The sequence below is a fragment of the Delphinus delphis genome, chromosome 14 (assembly GCF_949987515.2).
Source record: "Delphinus delphis chromosome 14, mDelDel1.2, whole genome shotgun sequence".
Lineage (NCBI taxonomy): Eukaryota > Metazoa > Chordata > Mammalia > Artiodactyla > Delphinidae > Delphinus > Delphinus delphis.
The window spans coordinates 8,608,812-8,632,972 of record NC_082696.1 but is presented as its reverse complement, the minus strand read 5'-3'; the positions used below and the strand labels follow the sequence as shown (position 1 = coordinate 8,632,972).

Genomic DNA, 24,161 nt, shown 5'->3' with positions numbered 1-24,161 from the left:
TCCTGGTCTTACTACCAAAATTAGTATTTTGTAAATTTTAGGAGGATCGTAACGACCTTTTAACAAGATGGAACTAACCCAGCAATGAATAACAGAAGTGATTCCAATTTTTAAAATGCTGTTAATGCAATAATTTATTTGAAGTTATTCTTTGCACCTCACAAGGGCTCAAGGTTGTTCAGAAGAAAGTATAGTAGATTAGAAGGAAGGAGATTGGGGCTCCAGCTTTCATCCCATTATTTACTAGGCTTGTCACTTAGGGCAAATCACTTAAAACCCCTGAGCTGTGGTTTCCTCATTTTACCCCTGCTTCACTCAGCTCCACTGCTAGGCAGCCTCCTCAAGGTGCTCCACACCCAGAAGGCACTCAGTGAATGTTTGCTGGCTGAACAAACCAAAGATTGATTGAAAATGAAAATAAAAATATTGTCACATACACCGCAGAAGTTGCTCTGAGGTTAAAATGATGTGGGGTTATAATATGTGGGGAATTAGCTTGAGAATCATGAAAAATGCTATAGAGACATACAGTGCAGTTCATTTTACAAATGGAGAAAGATGTTCTTATATATTTTTAATACCTAATTTAAAAAGAAACTAAGGTTGGGACTTCTCTGGCAGTCCAGTGGTTAAGACTTCGCCTTCCAATGCAAGGGGTGCAGGTTTGATCCCTGGTCAGGGAGCTAAGACGATACATGCTTTGTGGCCAAAAAACCAAAACACATAAAACAGAAGCAATATTGTAACAAATTCAATAAAGACCTTAAAAATGGTCCACATGAAAAAAAATCTTTAAAAGAAAAAAGAAACTAAAGTAAGTGTGTTAATAACTGCAAGCTATTTCAAATAATTTATATATTTATAAATACTTATATATATTTATAAATATTATATATTTATAAATATTCTGAGAAAAACAGACTATATCTACCTAAAGCTTCAGAAGACTTCAGTGATTAAAGATTCATAATTTCAGAAATAAAATATCTGTGATTTTCAATAGTGCAGGTAAATTCACCAGAGAAGTTCAGATTAAAAAGTCAAATGGTAATTCCCTATAACACAGTCATACTAGGTAATATCTTACCATATTTTAAAAAGAGATTTATATGTACTAATGTTGAAAGGTCTAAGATATACTATTAGGTGAAAAATGCAAATAACACATCCCATATACTTCCAGGTGTTCAAATCTATATCTATAAAAATATCTTGAAAAAGGCCTGGAAGGTACACACCTGATCGATGACAGTGGTCGTCTCTGAGGAGGGACTTTTAGCTTTATTGGCATTGCCTGAAATTTTTTAATAGCAGGAATGTGAAAAACTAGATGAGAGCATATTACTAATTCATAGAATCCCTTGAGCATTACTTGAAGATTGAAGATTGAAGGGGTAACTATCTGTTTAATTTTATACAAATATGGGTATACTTCTTGGTCTTTGCAAGGAGAGAGCACTATAGCTTTCAGTTACCCAACATTTAGGGATTCTTGGTTAGAGTAAGTTAAACAGTTTTTCTGCAGAGAAGAAAAGCTCAATGGCTGACAGCACTGATATCTAACATTAAATAGCATACTTACTAAAAAAAGAACGAAACCACAAAACTAAGGAAAAATATATTAGCTATATATAGTGGTAATGGGAAGAGTAAGTAAAAATATATTAGTTACACAGTGGTGATGGAAGGGCTAAGGAAAAATACATTCATTAGTTATATATACTGGTAATGGGAAGCTTGTAATTAGACATAATTCTCATTAGAGTTATAATATAGCTTCTAAATAGTCTACTATTAAATAAAGTTTCATTTTAAAAATTAGTTTTATTATTTCAACGTATTTGATTTGCTCAGTCCATTGGACAAGAAGACATGTTGACTAAACACAACCTAGCACATAACCTGAGGGGACTCGCGCATCGTTACCTGATTGCTCGCAAAGCTGACTGGCTGCTGCTGGGTTCCACGGCTCCGAAGCTCCCCTCTATTGCAACAGTTCTTCACTCCTGAAGGATTTCCTCATTTGTTTGCTCATCTTCTTCTTCCATAAGCTTCCTGTCTTGGGATGACACTCTCTCCATATACATTGCATCATACGGTGTTCTTTGCAGGGAGTCTGTGTCTGGAAGTGGCCTCTGTGCCTGTGATGCACCGTGATCCTGGAACTCGTAGCCCACCGGTGGGTCTCTCATTCCTCCAGGACCACTGAGCCCATCCTCAGGTTTCAGAGAAGAGTGCCTGTCCTCCTTACGCTCATACAGACTCAGTCGTTTCCCAACCACCTCACGGATCAACACTGAGAAATTATAGGTGCAGAAATCACTGTGATTTTTCGTATTTTGGTAGTTATAATGCTGACTTACAGATGAGTACAAAATATTCACCAGCCCTCGTCCCTTCCCTGTATCATGACCTTTTATATAAAGTCAACATACTTACCTTCTGTGCCACTTAATGCGCTAAATATGCATTATAGTCAATGCCCGTTTTAACAGAATATAACTTATAAAGTAATGACAGAAGATATTAATTCTGATCAAATTATACAAGAACCAAAATTAATATTGAGGGTAAAACTATGTACCTTTGTTAATATAACTGGTAAACTGAAAATTTAAGAACCAAAACTTTAAAATATCTTTCTTCTATATATTCTTTCTACTGAAAAATTTCAGAGATGACTTTCAAATAATAAAATAAAAGAACTTACTGTCAACCACTGTTCTTCCAACCATGCTGTGCTCCATGGCTTTGTCAACTTCATTCATTAGCCATGGAAGGAATCCTATCTCAATATCTGTAATTTAAAAAGTTAACTTCATTAAGTGATTTTTAGGCATCATTATAGATTGGAAGAATTTGTGTTTTCCCCTAATGTTACAGATACATCAATATTGTTTTCTTATTATAAAATGTCAAATAGACTCATACAGCATCACTTTTGTTGTTACCACATTCTCTATATATCTTCTGGTCTATTTCTGTTCAATTGCAGTAGAAACAGTATTTTTAGAACTATGAGGCCTTCCTTGGGGTCAAAGGTGTTAGAACTGACTTTATAGGTGCAATGTGAGATGAATCAAGGAGGCGGGGGGTGGGGGTGGAAGCAGGGGGTGTGGAACTGGGAGCAGAACTCCAAGCCAAATGCAATGCAAAGCCAGGACTGAGCAATGCTGGCACCTCCACCTGAAGCCCAGCTGAAGCCTGGGGACGACAGAAGCTGATCAAGATTCAGAGGTAAGGGTCAGAGGGCATCTAAGAAGGCCATGTAGAAATGGGTTGGAAACGAGGTGTTTCCATTAGTGATAAATTTGTTCAAACTGAAATGGAAATCTACTCTATGGTATAAGCCTTTAAAAAATATGGTTCCTGGGCTTCCCTGGTGGCGCAGTGGTTGAGAGTCTGCCTGCCGATGCAGGGGACACGGGTTCGTGCCCCGGTCTGGGAGGATCCCACATGCCACAAAGCGGCTGGGCCCGTGAGCCATGGCCGCTGAGCCTGCGCGTCCCGAGCCTGTGCTCCGCAACGGGAGAGACCACAACAGTGAGAGGCCCGCGTACCGCAAAAAAAAAAAAAAAAAAAAAAAAGGTCCCTTACAATATACATTTTAATGTTTTAAAATGGCTTTTTTGGGGGGCGTTTCTGGAGGTGCAGTGGTTAAGACTCTGCACTTAAACTGCAGGGGGCACAGGTTCGACCCCTGCTTGGGGAACTATGATCCCACATGCCGTGCGGCATGGCCAAAAAAAAAAAAAAAAGCTTTTTTTGGGGGCAGGCACCTAATTGTTATTTTTCAATGGGTGACAAGAGAGAGTGTGATAGAATATATATTCACTACTATAAATAGTCTTAATCTGAAGCATGAATCTCCTTTGCAAGCTTTTAAATGATCTATAACTGACTTTTCCAGCAACCCATGAACGCAGAAAAGGTTGCTGGCCTCTGTGACTAACAGCAAGAGGCCCAGCTGGACCCCGGGAAGCTGGCAGCATGGCAAGGGCACTGGACCTGGAGTCAGAGTCCCAGTCAGTGCAGACCTAAGCACCCCCCGAGTGTCCAAGAGCAATTCAAGTTCTCTGAGCTTCAGTTTCTACTTCTGAAAAATGGGACTTAATCTGCCATACTCCCTCCCTCACAGCCCTTTCGGATGGGCCAAATGGTATCATGTGTGAAAAACACGACAAAAATTGCAAAGTACAATAGAAATGTAAACTAATAATATTTGTCTGTAACCTGACCCTTATGTATTGAATTCAGTGTGTCATCTGTGAAAACTGACATGGCTAATATCTGCCCTCAGACAGTATTAGCCATTTGAAATAGGACCTGTGTACAAAGCAGCATGGATGTAAGTGCTTTTGAACCCGAGGAAGGAGGGCGGCAGTGAGAAAGTGCCAACTCTTCCCCTCCGTTTGGCCACACCAAGCTGAGGAGAGTGGCTCTGAGGGGATGCTGGGAGATGGCTAACAGGTACGGGTTCTATCAAGGCAGAGACCAGGTTGGTTTGGTTGTTGTTGAAGCCTCCAACACTTAATACAATGCCTGGGATAGTATAAACACCTCATTACATAACCTCACTAGCTGTCCCCAAAGAGATTTTGATTGGAATAGGAAGTCTACTGAGAAAAACTTAGCGACAACTACTTACACATATAGATTACATATACAACTGACCCTTGAAGGACATGGCGGTTGGGGCTGCTGACCGCAGGCACAGCCAAACATCCGCGTATGACTTCGCAGGCAGACCTCTGTATCTGCAGGTCTGCATCTGCGGCTTCAACCAACCATGGGCTGTACTATGCTGCAGTACGTATTGGGTGAAAAAGTCCGCGTTTAGGTTTTATTTACATTATGACGTTTAGCTCCTAAATGATCCTCGTGTCACACAGGAGGAGACGGAAGGTCATAGAGCTTAGTTAATGATAAAACTGGGATTCAAGCTCAAGTTTTTGACATCAAGTCCGTATTTCTTTCTACTATCCAATATTGTTTCTCAATGAAAGTAAACATCCTAAAATCAAGATCTTTATAATGCACCTCTTACTAGTAACAGTTCTTTCTTAAAACAACTGTAATTGATTTTAAAATTTGTTTCAGAAAGATTCCAATTCAAAATAAAAATGGGCACGCGATAAATCTGAACCATGAAGAGGATGCTTATTGTTAGACAGTTAATCTAACAAAGACCTCCACAGACCTCTTTCAACAGGATCATAAAAGTAGCCTGCATCCCTGAGGCTGCTGAAAACAGAAGGGAGAAGGTCGGCCAGGTAACGCTGTGCAAACGCTCGGGCGGCGATTTTCTGTGCAGTCTCCTTATGCTTGTGAACCACCTGCCACTGCTGCTGCTTACGACGTTCCTGCCCAGAGAAAAACGCCACCACAGGTGGTTATTCAGCTATTACGTCTTCCCCAAATGCTGACTCTAGTGAGCGGGAAGAATTTGGACTTATATTTTTGTATCCAAAAATGAACAGCGAGGTGTCTATTACCAGTTCAGGTTTTTCATCAAGATTTTAATGAATTTCAACAGCTAGGTAGGTACTGAATTCAGAGGAGATGAAACTTAAGGTAAAATTTGTTTCCTGATCCATTTTCAAGTAAAATAATTTCAAGACATACATGTTTGACTGTATGGCTGATATCAAAGAATAATAACAGTTATATGTATTTTTAATTAGTATTTTAAAGTATTGCTGATATGAAAATTACAGTTGCTTAGATATCTTTGATTAAAAACTTGGGCCAATAAGTTATCTCATTTGTAATGATTCTTTGAGTTCATAAAGTTCAGAAAATTATAAAACCTCTTTTTGTTGTTGTTGCTTCTTGTAGCTCATATGAAACCTCTGAAGCTAATGAACTATTCTCTACTCCTATGTACAAGTGGGAACATTAATATATTTTCTAATTAAATCTATTTTCAAAGTTTAAGCAAATATAAATCTAGATGATTTGTAGACTTCATTTTTTAAAATATATTTCCTAACAGTAAATAAACAAATTTAACTTTTTTTTTGATAGGGTCTTCACCAATTATTTCAACAAAGCTAATTCTGTCAGTGTTCATTTTATAATTGTGAACAAGTAATCCTGCATTTGTACAATCTTTACCATCAGCCCTATGCTCTTTACACAATTAATTATTCACTTTGGAGGAGAACTGAAAGTCCATTTGACTAGGTTTTGGGTAAAATGTCCCGACAACTAAGCTATTCTGCGTGGTAAGCTAAACTCTTTGAGCCCTTTCAGGTGTCTGGGAACTCCTTCATCATTTATCCAGCCAGTGTTTAATACAGGGTGACAGTTATTGCCAAACCCAGACAGACTCTTATCTAAAGATTACTGAGCCTCGTGCTTCCTAACTAGAGGTTTCTGGCATATTTTAAAAATTGGATTCTAAAACTTTTCTTATTAAAGGTTCTAAAAACCTATAATCTAGAGAAATATTCTATAAAGACCCCAAGTATAAATATTTTATAAAGACACAAGTAGTAGACTCTACAGATGAGGAGCAAGGCTCACCACAGAGAATAAGATGCAGAATTCTAGGCAGATCTTCTGCTTCTTACCGCCCACCTACCCAAAGATACTCCACTTTTTCCTGCCACCTTCTCTGCCACTGACTTGTGGCAAATTCACGTTATTTCTTTCTCTAGCACTCTTGATATTTAAGAGTGCCTTTCACTGGAACATATGTAATTTAAATTGTTACATTTAGGAACTTTGGGAACTCTGTGTAGGTACATTTATGTAAAGTGGAACTTAAAAACGTAATTCAGTCCAGGAAAGATCTGTGATCTACAGGAGAGACCTGAGCAACAATTACTACAGGTCTTTTCTATATGTTTGCAAAGATCTTGAGCTCTGTTCATACTACATGTGATTTTGAACATAGTCTATTAAATAACCAAAATCTAAGAGAGAAACTAAAATTCCATACTTTTTCCTCTCGGTGTCGTCTCTCCCGCTCTTCAAGTCGCTGAACTTCCGCAAGCTCGACGTTGCGTAACTCCTCATGTACGTGCTGACGGGCCTGCAGGTTCGCCAACTCTTCTTCTTCCATTACTTCCAGAAGAGACTGCTCGATGGTCTTTCCCACCAAAACTTCTAACATTGGTTTAACTTCAAGATCAAAGTCAAAGAGCTTAAACACACAAAACAAAGCAAGTTTAAAATTGTAATCATGAACCAAAGGCTCAGTGAAAAAATATCTGGAAGAGTAGCAATAACAGAATACTATTTATTGAGTGTCTTCTGTGTGCCAGACACTGTGCTGGTGTTTTATTTATGGTTTCTGATCCTCAAAATAGCCTGAAGGGCACACAGGCTGTTTACAAGCAAAAAATGATTGAGTCTAAGTTATAAAAAGACCTATGCAATCATCAGAATGAACCTCGATACTCAACAATTTTCAGATAAAACTCTGAAACCCAAGGGAAATGTCCGTCTTTCTTATTCTCTGCCTTTTCTGCTCAGTTTTTACTGGTCGTTTTGATAACGGTTTGAAGAACAAAGGAACAAGAATAACGGATATTTTGGTGATTCATCTCTAGGATTTCGAGGCAAATATACCCTTCTATGTAGGTTATGAAAACTTAATTTCCCAATCTCAACGACCGTACTTTCAAATTCCTTCAAATCTTAAATCTCACTGAAGTCATTATGTACATAAGGACTGCCTTCTCTTCTTCAATTTCATAAACTGGCCTATTTATGCATTCCACACTGATATGAAAATGTAATTATTTCAGGATTATTTTCCTAACATAGATCATCTTCATAAAATTTATGTAATCTACAAGGAACTAACAGTGGAACTTTTTATACCAGAGATATTACTTTTATTTGGTACAAATCTACCTTAATATTCATATATTAAGCAAGTATGCAAACGCACAAAAATTAAATATGTAAATATTCTAAAAACATTTCTAAAAATTTTTATTTCTGAACAGCAAAGAGGGAAAATGAGATCATGGTATTTAAAAACATGCAGACCTACTAGAGAATGGACTTGAGGATACGGGGAGGGGGAAGGGTAAGCTGGGACAAAGCGAGAGAGTGGCATGGACATATATACACTACCAAACGTAAAATAGATAGCTAGTGGGAAGCAGCCGCATAGCACAGGGAGATCAGCTCGGGGCTTTGTGACCACCTAGAGGGGCGGGATAGGGAGGGTGGGAGGGAGGGAGATGCAAGAAGGGGTAGGATTGGGAGGGAGATGCAAGAAGACATATGGGGACATATGTATATGTATAACTAATTCACTTTGTTATAAAGCAGAAATTGACACACCACTGTAAAGCAGTTATACTCTAATAAAGATGTTAAAAAATAATTTAAAAAATAACATTTCTGGGTAGCTCAGTATAAAACTATTATAGATAAATTTGGAAAGAAATGCAGTAAGTAGAATCTTCTTGACTGTGAAGTGGTTTGTATTCATGTTAAGCTTTTAAGTAAACCTAACTGTAACTATTTATAAAGAAGATAGAGGGAAGTCCAATAATGTACTATACCTCTCCTTCTAGAATTTGGGTGGCCACATCTTTGCCAGTTTTGGCAGGAATAAAGAGCGGTGTTGGTGGTTTGTCCAAAAATGCATCTGTTTGGCATTCCATATCAACTTCTATTATGCGGTCAGCAATTTCTTCAAGGTATAATTCTAAGAGAACACCATATACATTGAGTTTGAAATTCTGGTCTATTCCAAGTATTTGAAACTACAGTCCCTTCAAAATAGAATTGAATATTTTGGATCAGAAAACAAGTCTTGGAATAAAAGTACTCAAATGTGGGGTTCAATTCACATAGTGTGCTAAGCGTTTTTATAATATTTGGAAGACTATAGGGTTACTCAGGCTAGAACATTAATTAAATGTTGAGAAAGCACTGTGCTTTGTATTTGAAAACAGAACTAAAGAAGAGCATGAAACCATAGATGTACGTAAGACACAAAGTATAACACAGGATGCAAAGTTAACGATCCATTTATTTAACGAGTCCTAAGATAGTCAACTTATAAAGATTTTAAAATTCCTGGATATTTAAAGAAACTATGCACCATGTCACTGTGTCACCTGATGTTCCCTCTAGCCTACATATTATAAACAGACATATGAAACCAAATTTCACCTTAGGAATAATTTATATGAGGCAAGGGCAGTATGGTATCACGCAAAGAACATGAGAATCGGAGTCAGATGTTGAACACAGAACCCAGCCAAATTACATCCTCTTTGGGCCTCAGTTTCTTTATGTGTAAAAGGGCTCATAATTATCAGTCACATGGAGTCTTTGTAATAATAAAGGAGATACATAGGAAAAGGACCTGGTGTAGTCTCTGAGATATAAGAAATACTCAACAAAAAGTACCTGCTATTCCATCACTTAATATTCTGATGGTATAAATAAACACTAAAATTTAGCTCTCTCAGAATTACAACTATGTTGGCTAATCACAGACATATACTCATTCTACACTTGGCCTCAACGTAGGGAAAAAACACGGAATGGTCCTCTTCCTTTCATCCTTATTATCCAGAAATATCTCAGATGAATCTACTCACCATCTTGGCAGGGTGCAAGGTGAATGCCGAGTAGTTACACTGGTCCAAGGAGAACACCAAGTACTGTTTGACTATCAAGATTCTATCAACAACACAGCTAGACCCTATAGATCTAGGTAAGCCTCCACAGCTGACAACAGTCAAACAAGAGGAAAAGCCTGGCACTAGCCTAGGAAAGCCCGAATGGCCTTGGGGAGTAAGCAAAGCGAATGGAGAACAAAAGGAGAGACAAGAAGAGGCCATGGTGAGAGAAGTGAGGGACTCAGATCTAAATGGGTTTACTCCCCTCAAAAGACAAAACACCAAAATAAAACTAGATTGCTGTCCTCTCCTGTTGGTCCAACACTGATTCATGTTGGGCTATAAAAAGTAAGAAATAATGCCAGTTTGAGAATAGAATATGTGAAAAGGGCTAAGAGAGAACTTAATTTGGTCATTAAATTCTTTTTTCAAAAACCCCATCTCATACTTGCAGCCATACCCAATATAATAATAATATATAGTCTATGAGTTTGTTTAATGAAGGGACTTCTCCTACCATGTGACTGGGGAAGTACTGGACAGCATAACAGACACATAAATAATATAAAGGCCAAATAAAATGAACTGACTTAGAAAACCAAGCACACCCAGGAGCCACCACGCCAATGGCGGGCCCACATACCTGTCTGTACATCTACATGCTTTCTGCCTTCCACGGGTTCGGGCGTTCGTGGTCTGAGCTCTTCTTGGGCTCGTTTTTTGGCAAGAGCCCTCCTCTTAGCCTGCTGCTGTCTCTGAATCTCTGCAGGATCGGGCTGCTCAGGCTGAGTGACAGAAAAGGCTTCTAAAATTTAGAAAATATTTCTCAAAGCATATAGGACTGCTGTTCCAAAAGTGATTCCTGGATGGTATAAAAGCCTCTGTCAGAGAATGCCTCTTGATTATCATCAGTGACTTGATGATTAAAAATTTATTTGAACTTTGTGTGGTAATTACAAAGGTATCTGACAAAACATATAAAGTAACTTCAATTTATGACTGTTAATTAAAATGGGTGCAGAATCCCATTTAATAAATTGTTTTTCCTCATTCAAGGATTTTTACCATGAACTCCTCTGGGGCCTAGTAAACCGATACAACCATTCAGTCACAGTAAATTTTAATGTGTACTTAAGAAATTGAAAAGCGCTCGAATTTTTTAAAAATCTGATTTCATGGACAGAATTTCCTTAAAAACTATATTAGCTCACAAAGAAAATATCCTCAGTCCAAACGAAGCCTGTCCAAGTGCACAAAATAGTAGCTAAGGGATTAAAAGTATAATTATTCACAGTAGTCCTGCAATATGTGGCAGTCCTTGATTTCATATTCATATCTAATTCTGTAGTCCTTCTCTATAGCTAACTTATCTTATCTCAAGGTAAATATGAAAAGAAAAGGAGAAATATAAAAGTACTTTACATGAAAATTTTTAATATTTAAAATTAGACTTCTAAAAACATTTTAATTGAAATTGTAGTTTTTTAAAAAAGAAAAAAGAAAATTACCTATAATCCCATCTTCCTAATACAATGGCTACTGCTATTGAAATGCAGACAGTGTTTGTGAAGTTGTGGTGATATCATACATTTTATACTGTTTTCCTAACTTAACACTACCTATCGTAAATTTTCCCCATATTCACATTATATAGTGGAAGGAAGAGCATTGGCTCTGAAGCTCAAATTCCAACTCCTTAATTTATTAATTACTAGGATTAGTAAAGCTTGGACTAATAACCCACATTTTCAGATATTCAGTTTTCTCATCTGTACAATGGGAATAACATCTGTTAAGTTTTAGATTATAAGGAACAAATCAGATGATAATGTAACAAGTCTAACACAATACCTGTCATAGAATAGCTCTTCCCTTACATAGTTATTATTTCCTTTTATTATAAAATAACCACCAAAAAGAAGGAAATATCTTTACCAAAAAGAAAGAAATATCACCTACAGTTTTATTTTTCTAATACAATTACTAATATCATTTTGGGATTCTTCAATGGAGGACTTTTCCTTTGTATAATGTGTATATTCTACATTATTGTAAATATCATGCTTGATTTATTTCTATTTTTTAATGTAATAGAATTATAAATGTCAGCCTTGAAAGATTTAGGGTAACAGAAATACAACAAGTTCATTTTAGAAATGCATTGCCTAACTTAACTGTTTCAGATCTAGTTATAATCTCTTTTTAAAAAAGTTTTATTTTGAAATAATTCACAGAAATTTGCAAAAATTGTACATAGCGTCCTGTGTATGCTTCACCCAGCTTCTTTCAATGGTAACATCTTATACAATTATAACAAAATATCAAAATCAGGAAATTAACATATAAGATATTAACAGATCTTACTCGGTTTTCACAATTTTTACAGGCATTGATTTGTGTCTGTGTATATTATTCTATATGATTTTATATATAGATTTGTGTAACCGCTACCACAATAAAGATAGAGACCTATCTCATTGCCCCAAAGGAGCCTCTTTTATATTTCTCCAAGTCCCACCTTCAATTCTGTTCTCCATCTCTAGATTTTGTCTTTTTAAGAATGTTATATACAAGGAATCATTCAGAATGTAACCTTTTGAGATTGCCTTTTTTTCACTAAGCATAATGTCCTTGAGGTCCACCCAGGTTATTACCTGTATCAATAGTTCATTCCTTTTTTTTAAAAAAATTTATGTATTTAATTTATTTATTTTTGGCTGGGTTAGGTCTTCGCCGCTGCACTCTGGCTTTCTCTAGTTGCTGCGAGCAGGGGCTACTCTTTGTTGCAGTGCACAGGCTTCTCATTGCAGTGGCTTCTCTTGCTGCAGAGCACGGGCTCTAGGCGCATGGGCTTCGGTAGTTGCAGCACATGGGCTCAGCAGTTGTGGCTCACGGGCTCTAGAGCGCAGGCTCAGTAGTTGTGGCGCACGGGCTTAGTTACTCCGTGGCATGTGGGATCTTCCCAGACCAGGGCTTGAACCTGTGTCCCCTGCACTGGCAGGCAGATTCTTAACCACTGCACCACCAGGGAAGCCCTCATGGCTTTTTGTTAGCAGTGCTTGATTGCATGAATGTACCAGGTTTGTTTAACCATTTACCTACTGAAAGACACTTGGTTTTTTCAGTTTTTTGGCTATTATGAATAAAGCTGCTACAAATGTTCATTTGTGAACAGGTTAATATGTGAACATATGTTCCCATTTCTCTGGGATAAATGTCTAAGAGTTAAATTGTGGACTTGAATGGTAAGTGTTTGTTAGTTTTTATAAGCAGCCACTTAACAATTTTCTAGGGTCAATGTACCATTTTACATTTCAAACTGCAATCTACCAGAGTTCCAGTTGCCCTACATCCTCACAAGCACTTCATCTTACTATTATTTTAAAATTTTAGCTTTTCTAACAGGTGTGTAGTTACATCATTGTGGTTTTAATTTGTATTTCTCTAATTTGTATTTCCCTAATCTTGGTTTCAAGACTTTTTTTGTTTTTTGCTTTTGGAAGTTTGATTTTGATGTGTCTTGGTGAAAATTTGTAGGTTTATGCCTTTTGTCAAACTCGTGGAATTTTCAGGCACTATTTCTTTGAGTATTTTTTCAAATCCCACACTTTTCCTCCTTTCCTGGGACTGAATTTAGATATTTTGTTATTGTTCCTCAGATCTCTGAGGCTTTTTTGGGGGCAGGCGTCTATTTTCTACCTGTTCTTCAGACCAGGTAATTCCACTGATTTGTTTCTGTATTGACTGACTGTTTCCTATGTCATCTCCAATAAGTCCATCTGAGAGGTTTTTATTTTGGTTATTGTATTTTTCAGTTCTATATTTTCCATTTGGTTCATTTTAATCTTGTCTGTTTCTTTGCAAAGATTTTCTATTTTTTTCCATTTGTTTCAAGAAAGTTCATAATTGTTCATTTTTGATTGAAGTATTTTTATGATGACCACTTTAAAAGTCTTGTCAGGTTACTCCTACATCTGAGTCATCTTGGTGTTGTCATCTCTTGATTGATTTTTCTCATTCAAGTTGTGACTGTCCTGGTTCTTGGTACAATTGAGTGATTTTTAAATTGTCTTCTGGACATGTTGGGTATTATGCTGTGAGACTATGGGTCTTAATCGTTTTAGCAGAAAGTCACCCCTTTTGTTTTAGTGCACAGGTGTGAGTGGAGAGGAAAGTTTACCACCATGCAGTGAAAGCAGGGTGCCAACCTGCATCACCTCACTGGTGCCAGGTGGGGGTGATAGTTCAGCTCCTTGCTATGCTCCACTGACACTAGCGTTGGAGTGTAGGGGAGTTGAGTTCTGGCTAGCACTGCCTCTTACTACCTTGTTCCTCCTTGTTGCCGTCAGGTAGGGTTGAAAATTCAGCTCCCTCCTGGCTCAGCTGATGCCACCCCAGAAAAAGCAGGGGATCCATTTATACCATCTCTTACCACCTCACTGCCCCGGGTGAGGTGGCACTTCAGCCTCCTGCTCTGCCCTTGTTGACACCAACTCCATGGATGAATCAGAGGACTGATTCGTATTGTTGCTGTCACGTGGAGATGTTAAAAGGTCCAGCTCTCCACCTTGGCCTCACCAATGGCCATGTGGAGGGGCAGCGCGGTTTATCCATTGGGGTGTGGCTGGAGGAGGGCTACAATGGTAAGGAGGTTTCTGTTGCACGAGGCCACCCTCTACCTTTGGACAGAGGGAGCAGGCTTTTCTTAGGGTGTGCCAGGTTCCAGGGTGTTCGTGGTTGCAGGTTGCAGGCTTCTCTGGCACTCTGGGATATGTGAGAGGCAAAAAGAAAACCCATGGACTCATTGCCATGTTGTTCAAGTCCAGAGGTTCCTAGCCAGTCCACTTTCTTCTTTCTACCTTTCAGAATCTTCCTCTTTGTTTGTGGTGCTACATCCAGGGTTTTTTAGTCGTAAAAGGAGGAATAGGAAGGAATTGGTGAATTCCTACATGTCTGGAACTGGAAGTCTGAGTATACTTTTAAAGTGAGGTGTTGATGAACTGACTAAAGAACTAAAAAAAAATGTACCAAATCATCATAATATTAATTTTTTTAAAAAGGACTAAAAAAGCAGTGATTCTCCATTCTACTCTTGTTTGAGGTCTGGCAGTATTCATTGCTACTGCCACAAGAAAATGCTGGAACATGTCTATATCACATGTTTGAGCTATTGTTTCTAAATGCTGGCCCCTGAACTGGCTGTACCAGAATGGCCCAGGGAAGTTTATTAATACTACATACCCCTGTGTCCAACTTTTGGAGGTTCTAATGCAGTAGATGCATGGTATGCTGAAGCATATATATTTTTGAGTTTTCTAGGTGATTTTGATATATGCTGATTCAGAATGTCTAACATCCCATACATCCCATGTGGTGGTAAGCATTTATATGTCAAATAGTGTTTACAAGTTAACTATATTTCATTTCTGTGCCAAGAAATCATTCTTTTTTTAAATTTAATTTTTTTAATACAGCAGGTTCTTATTAGTTATCTATTTTATACATATTAGAGCACATATGTCAATCCCCAAGAAATCATTCTTAATATCACACTATATCTTACTCATCTCTGTATCCTACATACCCAGCACAGGACTTAAAACTCAATAAATATTTGTTGAGTGAACTAAAGAAAAGAAGCATAATTCAGACTTTTTGATTAAATAATGGTAACAGTATTGGAGCATGAGATAATTTAAACAAGCCTAAATATATTAGACCAGTGCTACTGAAAGTGTGGTCCTCAGACTCGTGTTGTCTGTGAGCTATTTGAACTGGTCTATAACAATTTAATTATAGAAACTGAGAGTAAACATTTGGAAACTTTTAGAATAGATCTCCACAGTTCTATTAACCTAGTAAAAAATTGGGGTTTGTATTTTTAAAAATACTTTTAATTGTGGTAAAATACACATAACGTAAAATTTACCATCTTAACCATTTTTAAGTGCACAGTTCAGTGGCATTAACTACATTCACATTGTGCAACCGTCACCACCATCCAGCTCCAGAACTCTTTTCATCTTGTAAAAAGGAAACTCCGTACCCATTAAATAACTACTCCCTATTCCCCCATCCCTGGCAACCACTATCTGGTTTGTATTTTGCATGTCTTTTTTTTTTTTTTCATTTCATTTTTCTAGCAATTCATCTTTATTTTATTTCATAAATGTGTTAGTCTATAACAGATTAGAAATTAAAAGAAACAAAAATTGGTCCTTCACCACAAGAACGCTCTGTGTTATACTATTCAAATTATACTTACCAGTGGTACTGTCTGCAGAGCATAAGTGTTGCCTCGGATCACCCTTCTGTCATACATTATGTTTCCGTAATGCATAGGTTCTTCAGCTCTGTAAAAAAGCAAATTCTAAATAATGACTGTAATAGAGTATTGGTATCTATGAAGTCAATTCATTTTTTAAAATTGAAGTATACTTGATTTACAGTGTTGTGTTAGTTTCAGGTGTACAGCAAAGTGATTCAATTATACATATATATATATATTTTTTCAGATTCTTTTCCATTATAAGGTATTACAAGATATTGAATGTAGTTCCCTGTGCTATATAGTAGGTCCTTGTTGTTTATCTATTTCATATATAGTAATGTGTATCTGTTAACCCCAAATTCCCAATTTATTCCTCTCCCCCCTTTCCCCTTTGGTAATCATAAGTTTGTTTTCTATGTCTGTGAGTCTATTTCTGTTCTGTTAATAAGTTCAATTGTATCACTTCTTTAGATTCCACATGTAAGTGATGTCATATTTGTCTTTCTCTGTCTGAAGTCAACTCATTTTTAATAGGATTTAGAAATGAAAATATTTTCATTTAAGATGAAAATACTTTAATTGATTTTTTTTTTAGCACAGTCCATAAAGTAAGGAGACAAATGGAATGTTTATTATAAAGCCAGGTGCTTCACAGATATTATTTATTGCTCACAATAAGCTTCAAGTTGGGAATGATGGTTGCCATTTGACTGAAGAGAAAGTAGACCCAGAAAGGAATCTGACCAAGGTCACCTAGCTAGTGAGAGGTGGAGCTAGATTTAGGATGCAAATCTGTTAGACTACTTAACAAACCTGAAAAGAGCCCAGGTGAAATGGGGCTTGCTCTAAAGGACTGAAAACATTTTGATTCCAGAATTGAAAAGTTACATTAACAGAATCAGGCTTAAAACATAAGTTACATTTATTATTGTTCTTTAACCTCCAAGATATTTTAAAATGATATTTTAAAAATATTAATAAAATTTTAACTTCAGAGGTCAGAATGATCAATAGTGAAAAATACACAGCTGATATTTTCATTTGAAATTCTGTAGACGATATGCCATTTGTGGTTATGAAACCAAATAGCGACCTGTACCAATAACAGTACTCTCTCAGAAATGATTCTGTTAGGGGTAGTAAATTGCTTGTTTATCACATACTGAAACCACTACCGGATAGCCTGGCATCATATTACTCAAAACCCAGACATGCTTCACTGCTCATCTTACTCGACTCCTGGACAGTGTTCGGCTCAGCCGGCCACTTCCCCACTGAAGTGCTCTCCATCCCAGGCCTCCCTGATACCACCATATTATTCTCAACGCTCTTCTGCTTTTTCTCTGACTCCTTTCTCAGCCAGGTATTTGTTAGTTCCCCCCACTGAAGAATTTCCTTATGATTCAGTCTTCTCTTGTCCTGAGTTGACCTCATCCGCTCTCAAGGCTTCACTTAATGTCCATATACCTAAAACTCCCAATTTTATCTTTAGCTCAGAACTCTCCTCTGAGCTCCAGACTGTACAGCCAGTTGACATGCCTGATGACATCTCACTCAAATGTCTCAAAGGCAACCTCAAAATTGAACTAATTATCATTTTCCCACTCCAACTTGTTACTTCTGTAGTGTTCTCTATTTCATTAAATGGTACTACTAATCACCCAATTGGTTTAGAAGCCTGGGAGTCATCCATGACTCTTCCCTCTTCCCCATTTTCTACAACCAGCAAATCCTATTGATTCTACCCCCCAAATCTTTCTGGCATCCATCCACTGCTCACTGCCACCACTATTGTTTACTGGGACTGTTGCAGAAGTCTCTTAGTCTCTTAACTGTGTGGAACAACATTTCTTTCCAACATTTTTATCCACTGTAGCCAGTGATCTTTCAGAATGGAAAAATCCAAACATAATGCTTACTTGATTAAAGCCTCCTAGTGCTAATTAAAAGTGATAGTGAGGATAAATTTTGGTTTTGTTTTTATGATATCAAAGACAAAAAGAAAAAAAAGTCCATAACACCTATTGCTGGAGAGGATGTGGGAAAAAGAATACGTTTAAACATTTCTGGAGGAAAGATATTTTGTTCCATTTGTCTGTATTAAAAAAACACATGACTTAACAATCCCACCCTGGGAATCTGCCTCATAGATATATAAAAGCCAGTACATAAGGCTATTTACTGAAACTTCCTTCTTTGTGGTAAAAACTTGAAGTGAACTGAATATCTATCAATAGTGGAAAATTTTAATAACATATGGTATCAGGGGATATCATGCTGCTATTAAAAATAATTGGAGGAATTTCCACAAAGAATTAAGTGAGTGAAGGAAGATGTTGAGAACTGTGTATGTTACCACTGCTATGAAGTAAAGCCCTTGTAGCTGTGTATGTGTCTGTATATATTTATACACGTGTACATAAACCTGTGAGCCTGGAGAAAAGTACAGAAGTATTCATTCAAAGTCATTAACATGGTTTGGGGGCAGGAGAGGGAGAGTAGGTTTGCAAGGGAAGGGGCTGGGGAATAAGGCTGTACTAAGAAAACCCACAGGCATGAGTGATAGGATAATTATTAAAAGATTAGATATGTATGTGCATGTATACATAAAAAAATTAGGGAAAAAAGGAATCAGAGCTTATAAAATAGGGGGAAGCCAACTGCAGATTAATGTGTGTAGTATGATTCTACTTTGGAAATAAACCTTCTATACATATGTGCATATGCTCCTGTATGAGTGAACAAGCAAGGAGGTGTGGAAGAATAAGATTTTTTAAAAATTTATTTATTTTGGCTGCATTGGGTCTTCTTTGCTGTGCACGGGCTTTCTCTAGTTGTGGTGAGCGGGGGCTACTCTTCGTTGTGGTGCATGGGCTCATTGCTGTGGCTTCTCTTGCTGCGGAGCACGGGCTCTAGGCGCGCAGGCTTCAGTAGTTGTGGTGTGTGGGCTCAGTAGTTGTGGCTCACGGGCTCTAGAGCGCAGGCTCAGTAGGTGTGGCGCACGGGCTTACCTGCTCTGCGGCATGTGGGATCTTCCCAGACCAGGGGAGGATCGAACCCATGTCCCCTGCGTTGGCAGGCGGATTCTTAACCACTGCGCCACCAGGGAAGCCCAAGATTGTTAAATTTGGTTACAACAAGAAAGTGGGAGTAGAGGTCGGTGGGAGATAATTAACTCTGCCTTTATTCCCCCTTATTTTGTATTCTTCATTTGCTTCAACAAGCATATATTACTTTTATAAATTGAAAATCACCAATAAGGATAATTTTAAACTGAAAAATCAAAGACATAATATAAAAGAACTCCTTCCAAAGGCTTGAATCAACAGATTACTTGAATATACCAATCAACCAACTCTATAAAAAAAAAGAAATTGTTCCTAATGAACCACCATTGATTCTTATTTCAACTGTTGGTGTGATTTAATAGGAAGGATTTGTAAGCAACCACTTAAAGGCACCAGGAAGTATTTCTCAAAGGAGTCCCTTTTAAAATTGAATCCTTTTATAATATAAATAATTTAAATTTAAATTTCCTTGTTTTGGCTTTCTTAAAGTGGTAGACATTTATTATAAAAGAAGTCTTGGGCCTCCCTGGTGGCGCAGTGGTTGGGAGTCCGCCTGTCGATGCAGGGGACGCGGGTTCGTGCCCCGGTCCGGGAAGATCCCACGTGCCGCGAAGTGGCTGGGCCCGTGAGCCATGGCCGCTGAGCCTGCGCGTCCAGAGCCTGTGCTCCGCAATGGGAGAGGCCACAACAGTGAGAGGCCCGCGTACAGCAAAAAAGAAAAAAAAAAAAAAAGTCTTTATTGTCAGAATAAGATAATTATGAATTTAGACTCTGTTTGAAATAAGCATCAAGAGCTACACTGCTCCTGTTCAGCCATTAATTCAACAATTTGTGTTGAGTGCTATGTGTCAGGCAGAGTCTTAAGTGAACAAAAGTCACAAAGGTTCCTGCTTGCATGGAGCCTGAATTCTTGTAAAGTTCTGCTGATTCCAAAATTTGAGGCTTACGGCAAGAACTTTAAGAGAACCATAACGTTTAACGCCCTTTCCAAATATGGATATTTGAATATTTGAAAATACTGATGAATGTAAAAGTACAATTTGGGGTCCAGCATGTTAGGATAACCTGATTCCTGTCCAAAGACTGCTGTGGAAACAGCTTTAGTTGGCTCCCATTTTGGACACGCTATTGTGTGTGACACCTTTTTTTTTTGCGGTATGCGGGCCTCTCACTGTTGTGGCCTCTCCCGTTGCGGAGCACAGGCTCCGGACGCGCAGGCTCAGCGGCCATGGCTCACGGGCCCAGCCGCTCTGCGGCATGTGGGATCCTCCCGGACCGGGGCACGAACCCGTGTCCCCTGCATCGGCAGGCGGACTCTCAACCACTGCGCCACCAGGGAAGCCTTGTGTGACACCTTTTTACCTCAGTTTCTTCATTTGCATAATGGAGACCAAGGTCACAGCACTGGGGACTACGTAAGAAAATGTCTGTAAATGCCCCTGGAAGGTGCCTGCATGGCACATAGTCGGCCAACAGTAAACATCACTTGACTCAAACTTAGTGAAATAAGTCGGTTCCGTCCACATGTTATCAATCATGCCAGCATGATTTCTTGCCCTTTCTTGCTTCAGTTCTCCACACCACGGGAGAGTTCTTTAGGGGAGGAAATTTTATATTTCGCAGAGTGTAGAGAAGGGAAAGCAGCATAGGCAGGTTTTGCCAGGGCGAAGGGGCCAGGACCCCGCGGCCCCGGGACGTGGCGGGGTGGGGGTGAGATCACAGAGGGGTTGGTTGGCTCACTCACTGCTGCATCTGGTCGTCCCGGTAACAGCGGCGCCGGCCAGGCAGGGCCCGGGGCCGGCTGGTGTAGGTGTAGGTGGCCATGGCTGGAGAGGCGCGGTCCGTCAACGTGCAGGCCACGCCCAGGGTCAGACCGCTTCGCTTTCGGTGAAGTTTGGGTTCGAAGCAGGTGGCCACAAAAGTGTCGTGGGAGCCGGAGAGGTGCACGTAGTGCCAAGGGCAGGGATTCCGCGACGCAAGGAGAGGCGGCAAAAAGGGAAGCGGGCGGGACGGGAAGTTGCCAGGGCAGGAGGTGGGAGCTACACTCGGCTTACTCGGTGCAGCACTGAGCCCGCCGGCGCCACCCGCACCGGTTGCCCAGCAACCCAGCGTTCCGGCTGGAAGCGGGACCTCAGGGAAGTTCCTGCTGGAGGGTTTCGGGGGAAGACCAGTGCGCCGGGGCATTTCCGGTCTTGACTCCGCCCACCCAAGTCTACCTTGTAGATGCACCTGCGCGTGAAGGAGGCGGGCGTGGCAGACCCCCGCGGAGGCTTGAGGAGGACGGCCGTGGTCCCCGGTCCCACTTTTGAGTGTGGCTTTGCGGGGCCTGTGTTGGCGCCGTTCTCCCAGGCCTCGTTCCTCGGGGGCCGCCCTCGGCTGCTTCTCCCGGCACTGACGCCGCGCCTCTACTTCGGGCTGTCCACCTACGGTCGCACACGCGTGGCACCCGGGCTCCTAGCTCTGTTACGTGCCAGGGCCGGGCCAGGGCTTCCCTGGTGCCTCCCAGCACCGCCACCTCTCCCGCCCCAGGGGCCGCCTGCCGCCGTCCTCCGCAGCTGGTCTGCATTCTCCGCCTTCTCTGCTTACCGCTCTGTTGCTAGTCCTACAAGGGACCCTCGGGCGCACGGAGCGTGAAGGCCTGCCCCACCGACGTCTCATTTTGGGAAAGGGTGGGCACTTTCTTGAGTCTTTTAGGCCCCCTTTGCCCTGAAGAATGAAGCATCATGGGGTGAGTCTGCCCTTAGAAACGCAATGGATTGGTTTTAGTACTGGCAATGTAGGAATATTGGTTTGTGTAAGTGAAGTTTAGGCATCCCTGAGCGATCGGTTATTTGCATTTGCATTTGCGTTCTTCAATTCAGTTAAGTGCTGTGTGGATTTAAATGCAGGTTCTGCAACGTACTAGCCCTGTAACCTCTGGCAAGGTAATGTTTTTGTGCTTCATCTTGCTAATTTGCAAAATAGGGGTAATAGAATTTATCTCTTAAGAGTTTGTCATGAGGATTAAAAGAGTTAAGAGTAAAATTGGTAGAACTGTATCTGGTAAATGATAAGGCATTCTATTAAGATCGAGATCCCTCCTGTGCTTTGAAGCTTATGGTCTAAAGCAGATGTAGGCATTGTATAAACACTAACATAAAGGTATATGGTAAATGCGAGAGGTAAAAACACTGAATGAAGATTTTAGGTCTGATCTCTTAATTTTGAGGTGGTTTCTGAATGGGCCAAAGGAGAAAGTGACATTTAAATTGTGTCTGATGTGCATAGAAACAGATGGACTAGAAGTGGGGGGCTAGAGAAAGAAACGAGTTAAAGATGACTCTAAGGGTTTTGATTAAATGTTGGGCATTGTGTAGAAAAAAATGCAGAGACGCTCTGGCTTATGTTGTTTTTCTTCAGAGGATTTAATTTTACTCAGCTGGCAGAGTTGACATTTAATAAAGGATTCAGGCTTTGGGAGGACTGATCGATTTCTGGTTTTCCCTTATTCCAGACCATAGGCCTCTAAGAATCTCAACAAAAAACCTAGCATTTTAATGGGTCCCCATCTTGGGGGGGCCTTGAACTCTGTAAGTTTGTATTCCCAGCTCTGTGAGATTGTGGAAAGGTCTACTTAGCTTTTTGACCACTTAGCACCTGCTTGGTATCTTGATTTCTAGTGTCCTTGCAGATTAGAATTAACCAAATGTCTCAAGGATAAAAGGAAATTAAGCAAATTGTCAAGCAAATTGTCCAATTTACTTCTCTGTGGTCCCCCTATCTCTGGGGTCTTGTCCCTTCAAGACCTGTCTAAAGTTCTCAACTCTAGCTTTTATCTTCCCAGATCTGAAAGACTCCTGACACTTCTGGGTCACTGCTTTCTGCTTGCACTAAGTGCTGTGCTCAGAAACTCAGTAAATGCCCCAGGAGAAAAAGCAATGGAGAAGTTCTCTATCACTATGTATTTTTCTTCTCCCTGGGATCCCAATCCCTTATGTCCTCACTGGCTTGGTTGCTCTCCAGTGCCTTCAAATCGCCTGTGTGGTTTTTGTTTTGTTTTGTTTTTTCAGCTTTTCTTGGTTTTTGTTTTACTCTTATCCTTTGGTTTTATTTTTCTTTTCAGCAACAGATATTCCTAATTCCTATAGAAGTGTTGGTTTGATTCAAGCTACTAAGTCATAGCTAGAAGTTATGCCAAGAATGAAGTTTCCGTTTACTGATACAGGGAACACTGGGAAGGAGCAGATTGCGGGGGCAGCATTGGAAGCTCAGTTTTGGGCACATTAAGCTTGAGAGACGTGTTAGTCATCTGAATGTAGAGATGTTGAGTAGGAGTTGGATATGGGAGTCTAGGGTTTCAGGGGATTGGTCCAGAGTAGAGATGTGGATTTTTGACTCAATAGCATATAGGTGGCATTTAAAGCCATGAGGCTTGATGAGATTATCAAGGGAGTATAGAGAGATGAGCCTTGAGCATATTTAGAGGTTGGAAAGTTAAGGAATAAGCAAAGGAGACTGAAAAAGGTGATCAGAGAGATGGAGGAAATTGCAGACAGTTTGGTCACCTGGGAGTCGAGTGATGAAAGTGTTTCAAGGAGAAGGGAGTAGTCAGCGATGTCTGATCCTATTCAGAAGTTAAGCAAGTTGTGAACATTGGATCTAGCAACATAGAGGTGATCTGGGAAAGCACACCTTCAGTAGAGTTATGGAGAAGAAAGGTCAGTTATAATGGATTCAGAAGAGAATGGGAGGAGAGAAATTTGTGACTCAAGGAGGTTTGCCACAAAGGAAAAGAAGGAACTAAGGTGGTAGCTAAAAGGAAGTTGAGTCAAGAGAAGGTTTTCTATTTTTTAATGGGAGAATTAACTGTATATGTGTTTATTTAAAGGAGTGATTCAGTAGAGAGGGCAGAATGGATGATGTAGGAGAGAGAGGGAATGGATGTAAGGATGTAGGCAAGAAGGGATGGGCTCTTACCCACAAGTAGAGGGATTGGCCTTGTCTAGAAGCATGGACAGTTCATCCATAGCATTGGAGAAAAAGTAGGGATATGATCACAGATTCAGGTAGATTGGTAATACAGATGGTCCCCAATGACAGTGGTTCGACTTATGAGTTTTTGGCTTTACAATGTTGTGAAAGCAATAGCATCCAGTAGCAACCTTACTTTGAATTTAGATCTCTTCCCAGGCTAGCAGTATGTGGGACCATCCTCTCTCATGATGCTGGGCAGAGACAGTGACC

The 24,161-nt window shown here is 39.7% G+C and overlaps 1 protein-coding gene across 1 annotated transcript; it reads right to left on the bottom strand.

Moving 5' to 3' along the window:
* Positions 1-1,229: 1,229 nt before the first annotated feature.
* Positions 1,230-21,651, bottom strand: RSPH3 (radial spoke head 3). The gene is given in 9 exon segments (XM_060029697.2): positions 1,230-2,296; positions 2,711-2,797; positions 5,201-5,363; positions 6,947-7,150; positions 8,529-8,674; positions 10,243-10,384; positions 15,865-15,952; positions 20,683-21,221; positions 21,223-21,651. Coding segments are annotated over 9 exon segments (1,947 nt in total). The 5' UTR covers positions 21,505-21,651; the 3' UTR covers positions 1,230-2,000.
* Positions 21,652-24,161: the final 2,510 nt, after the last annotated feature.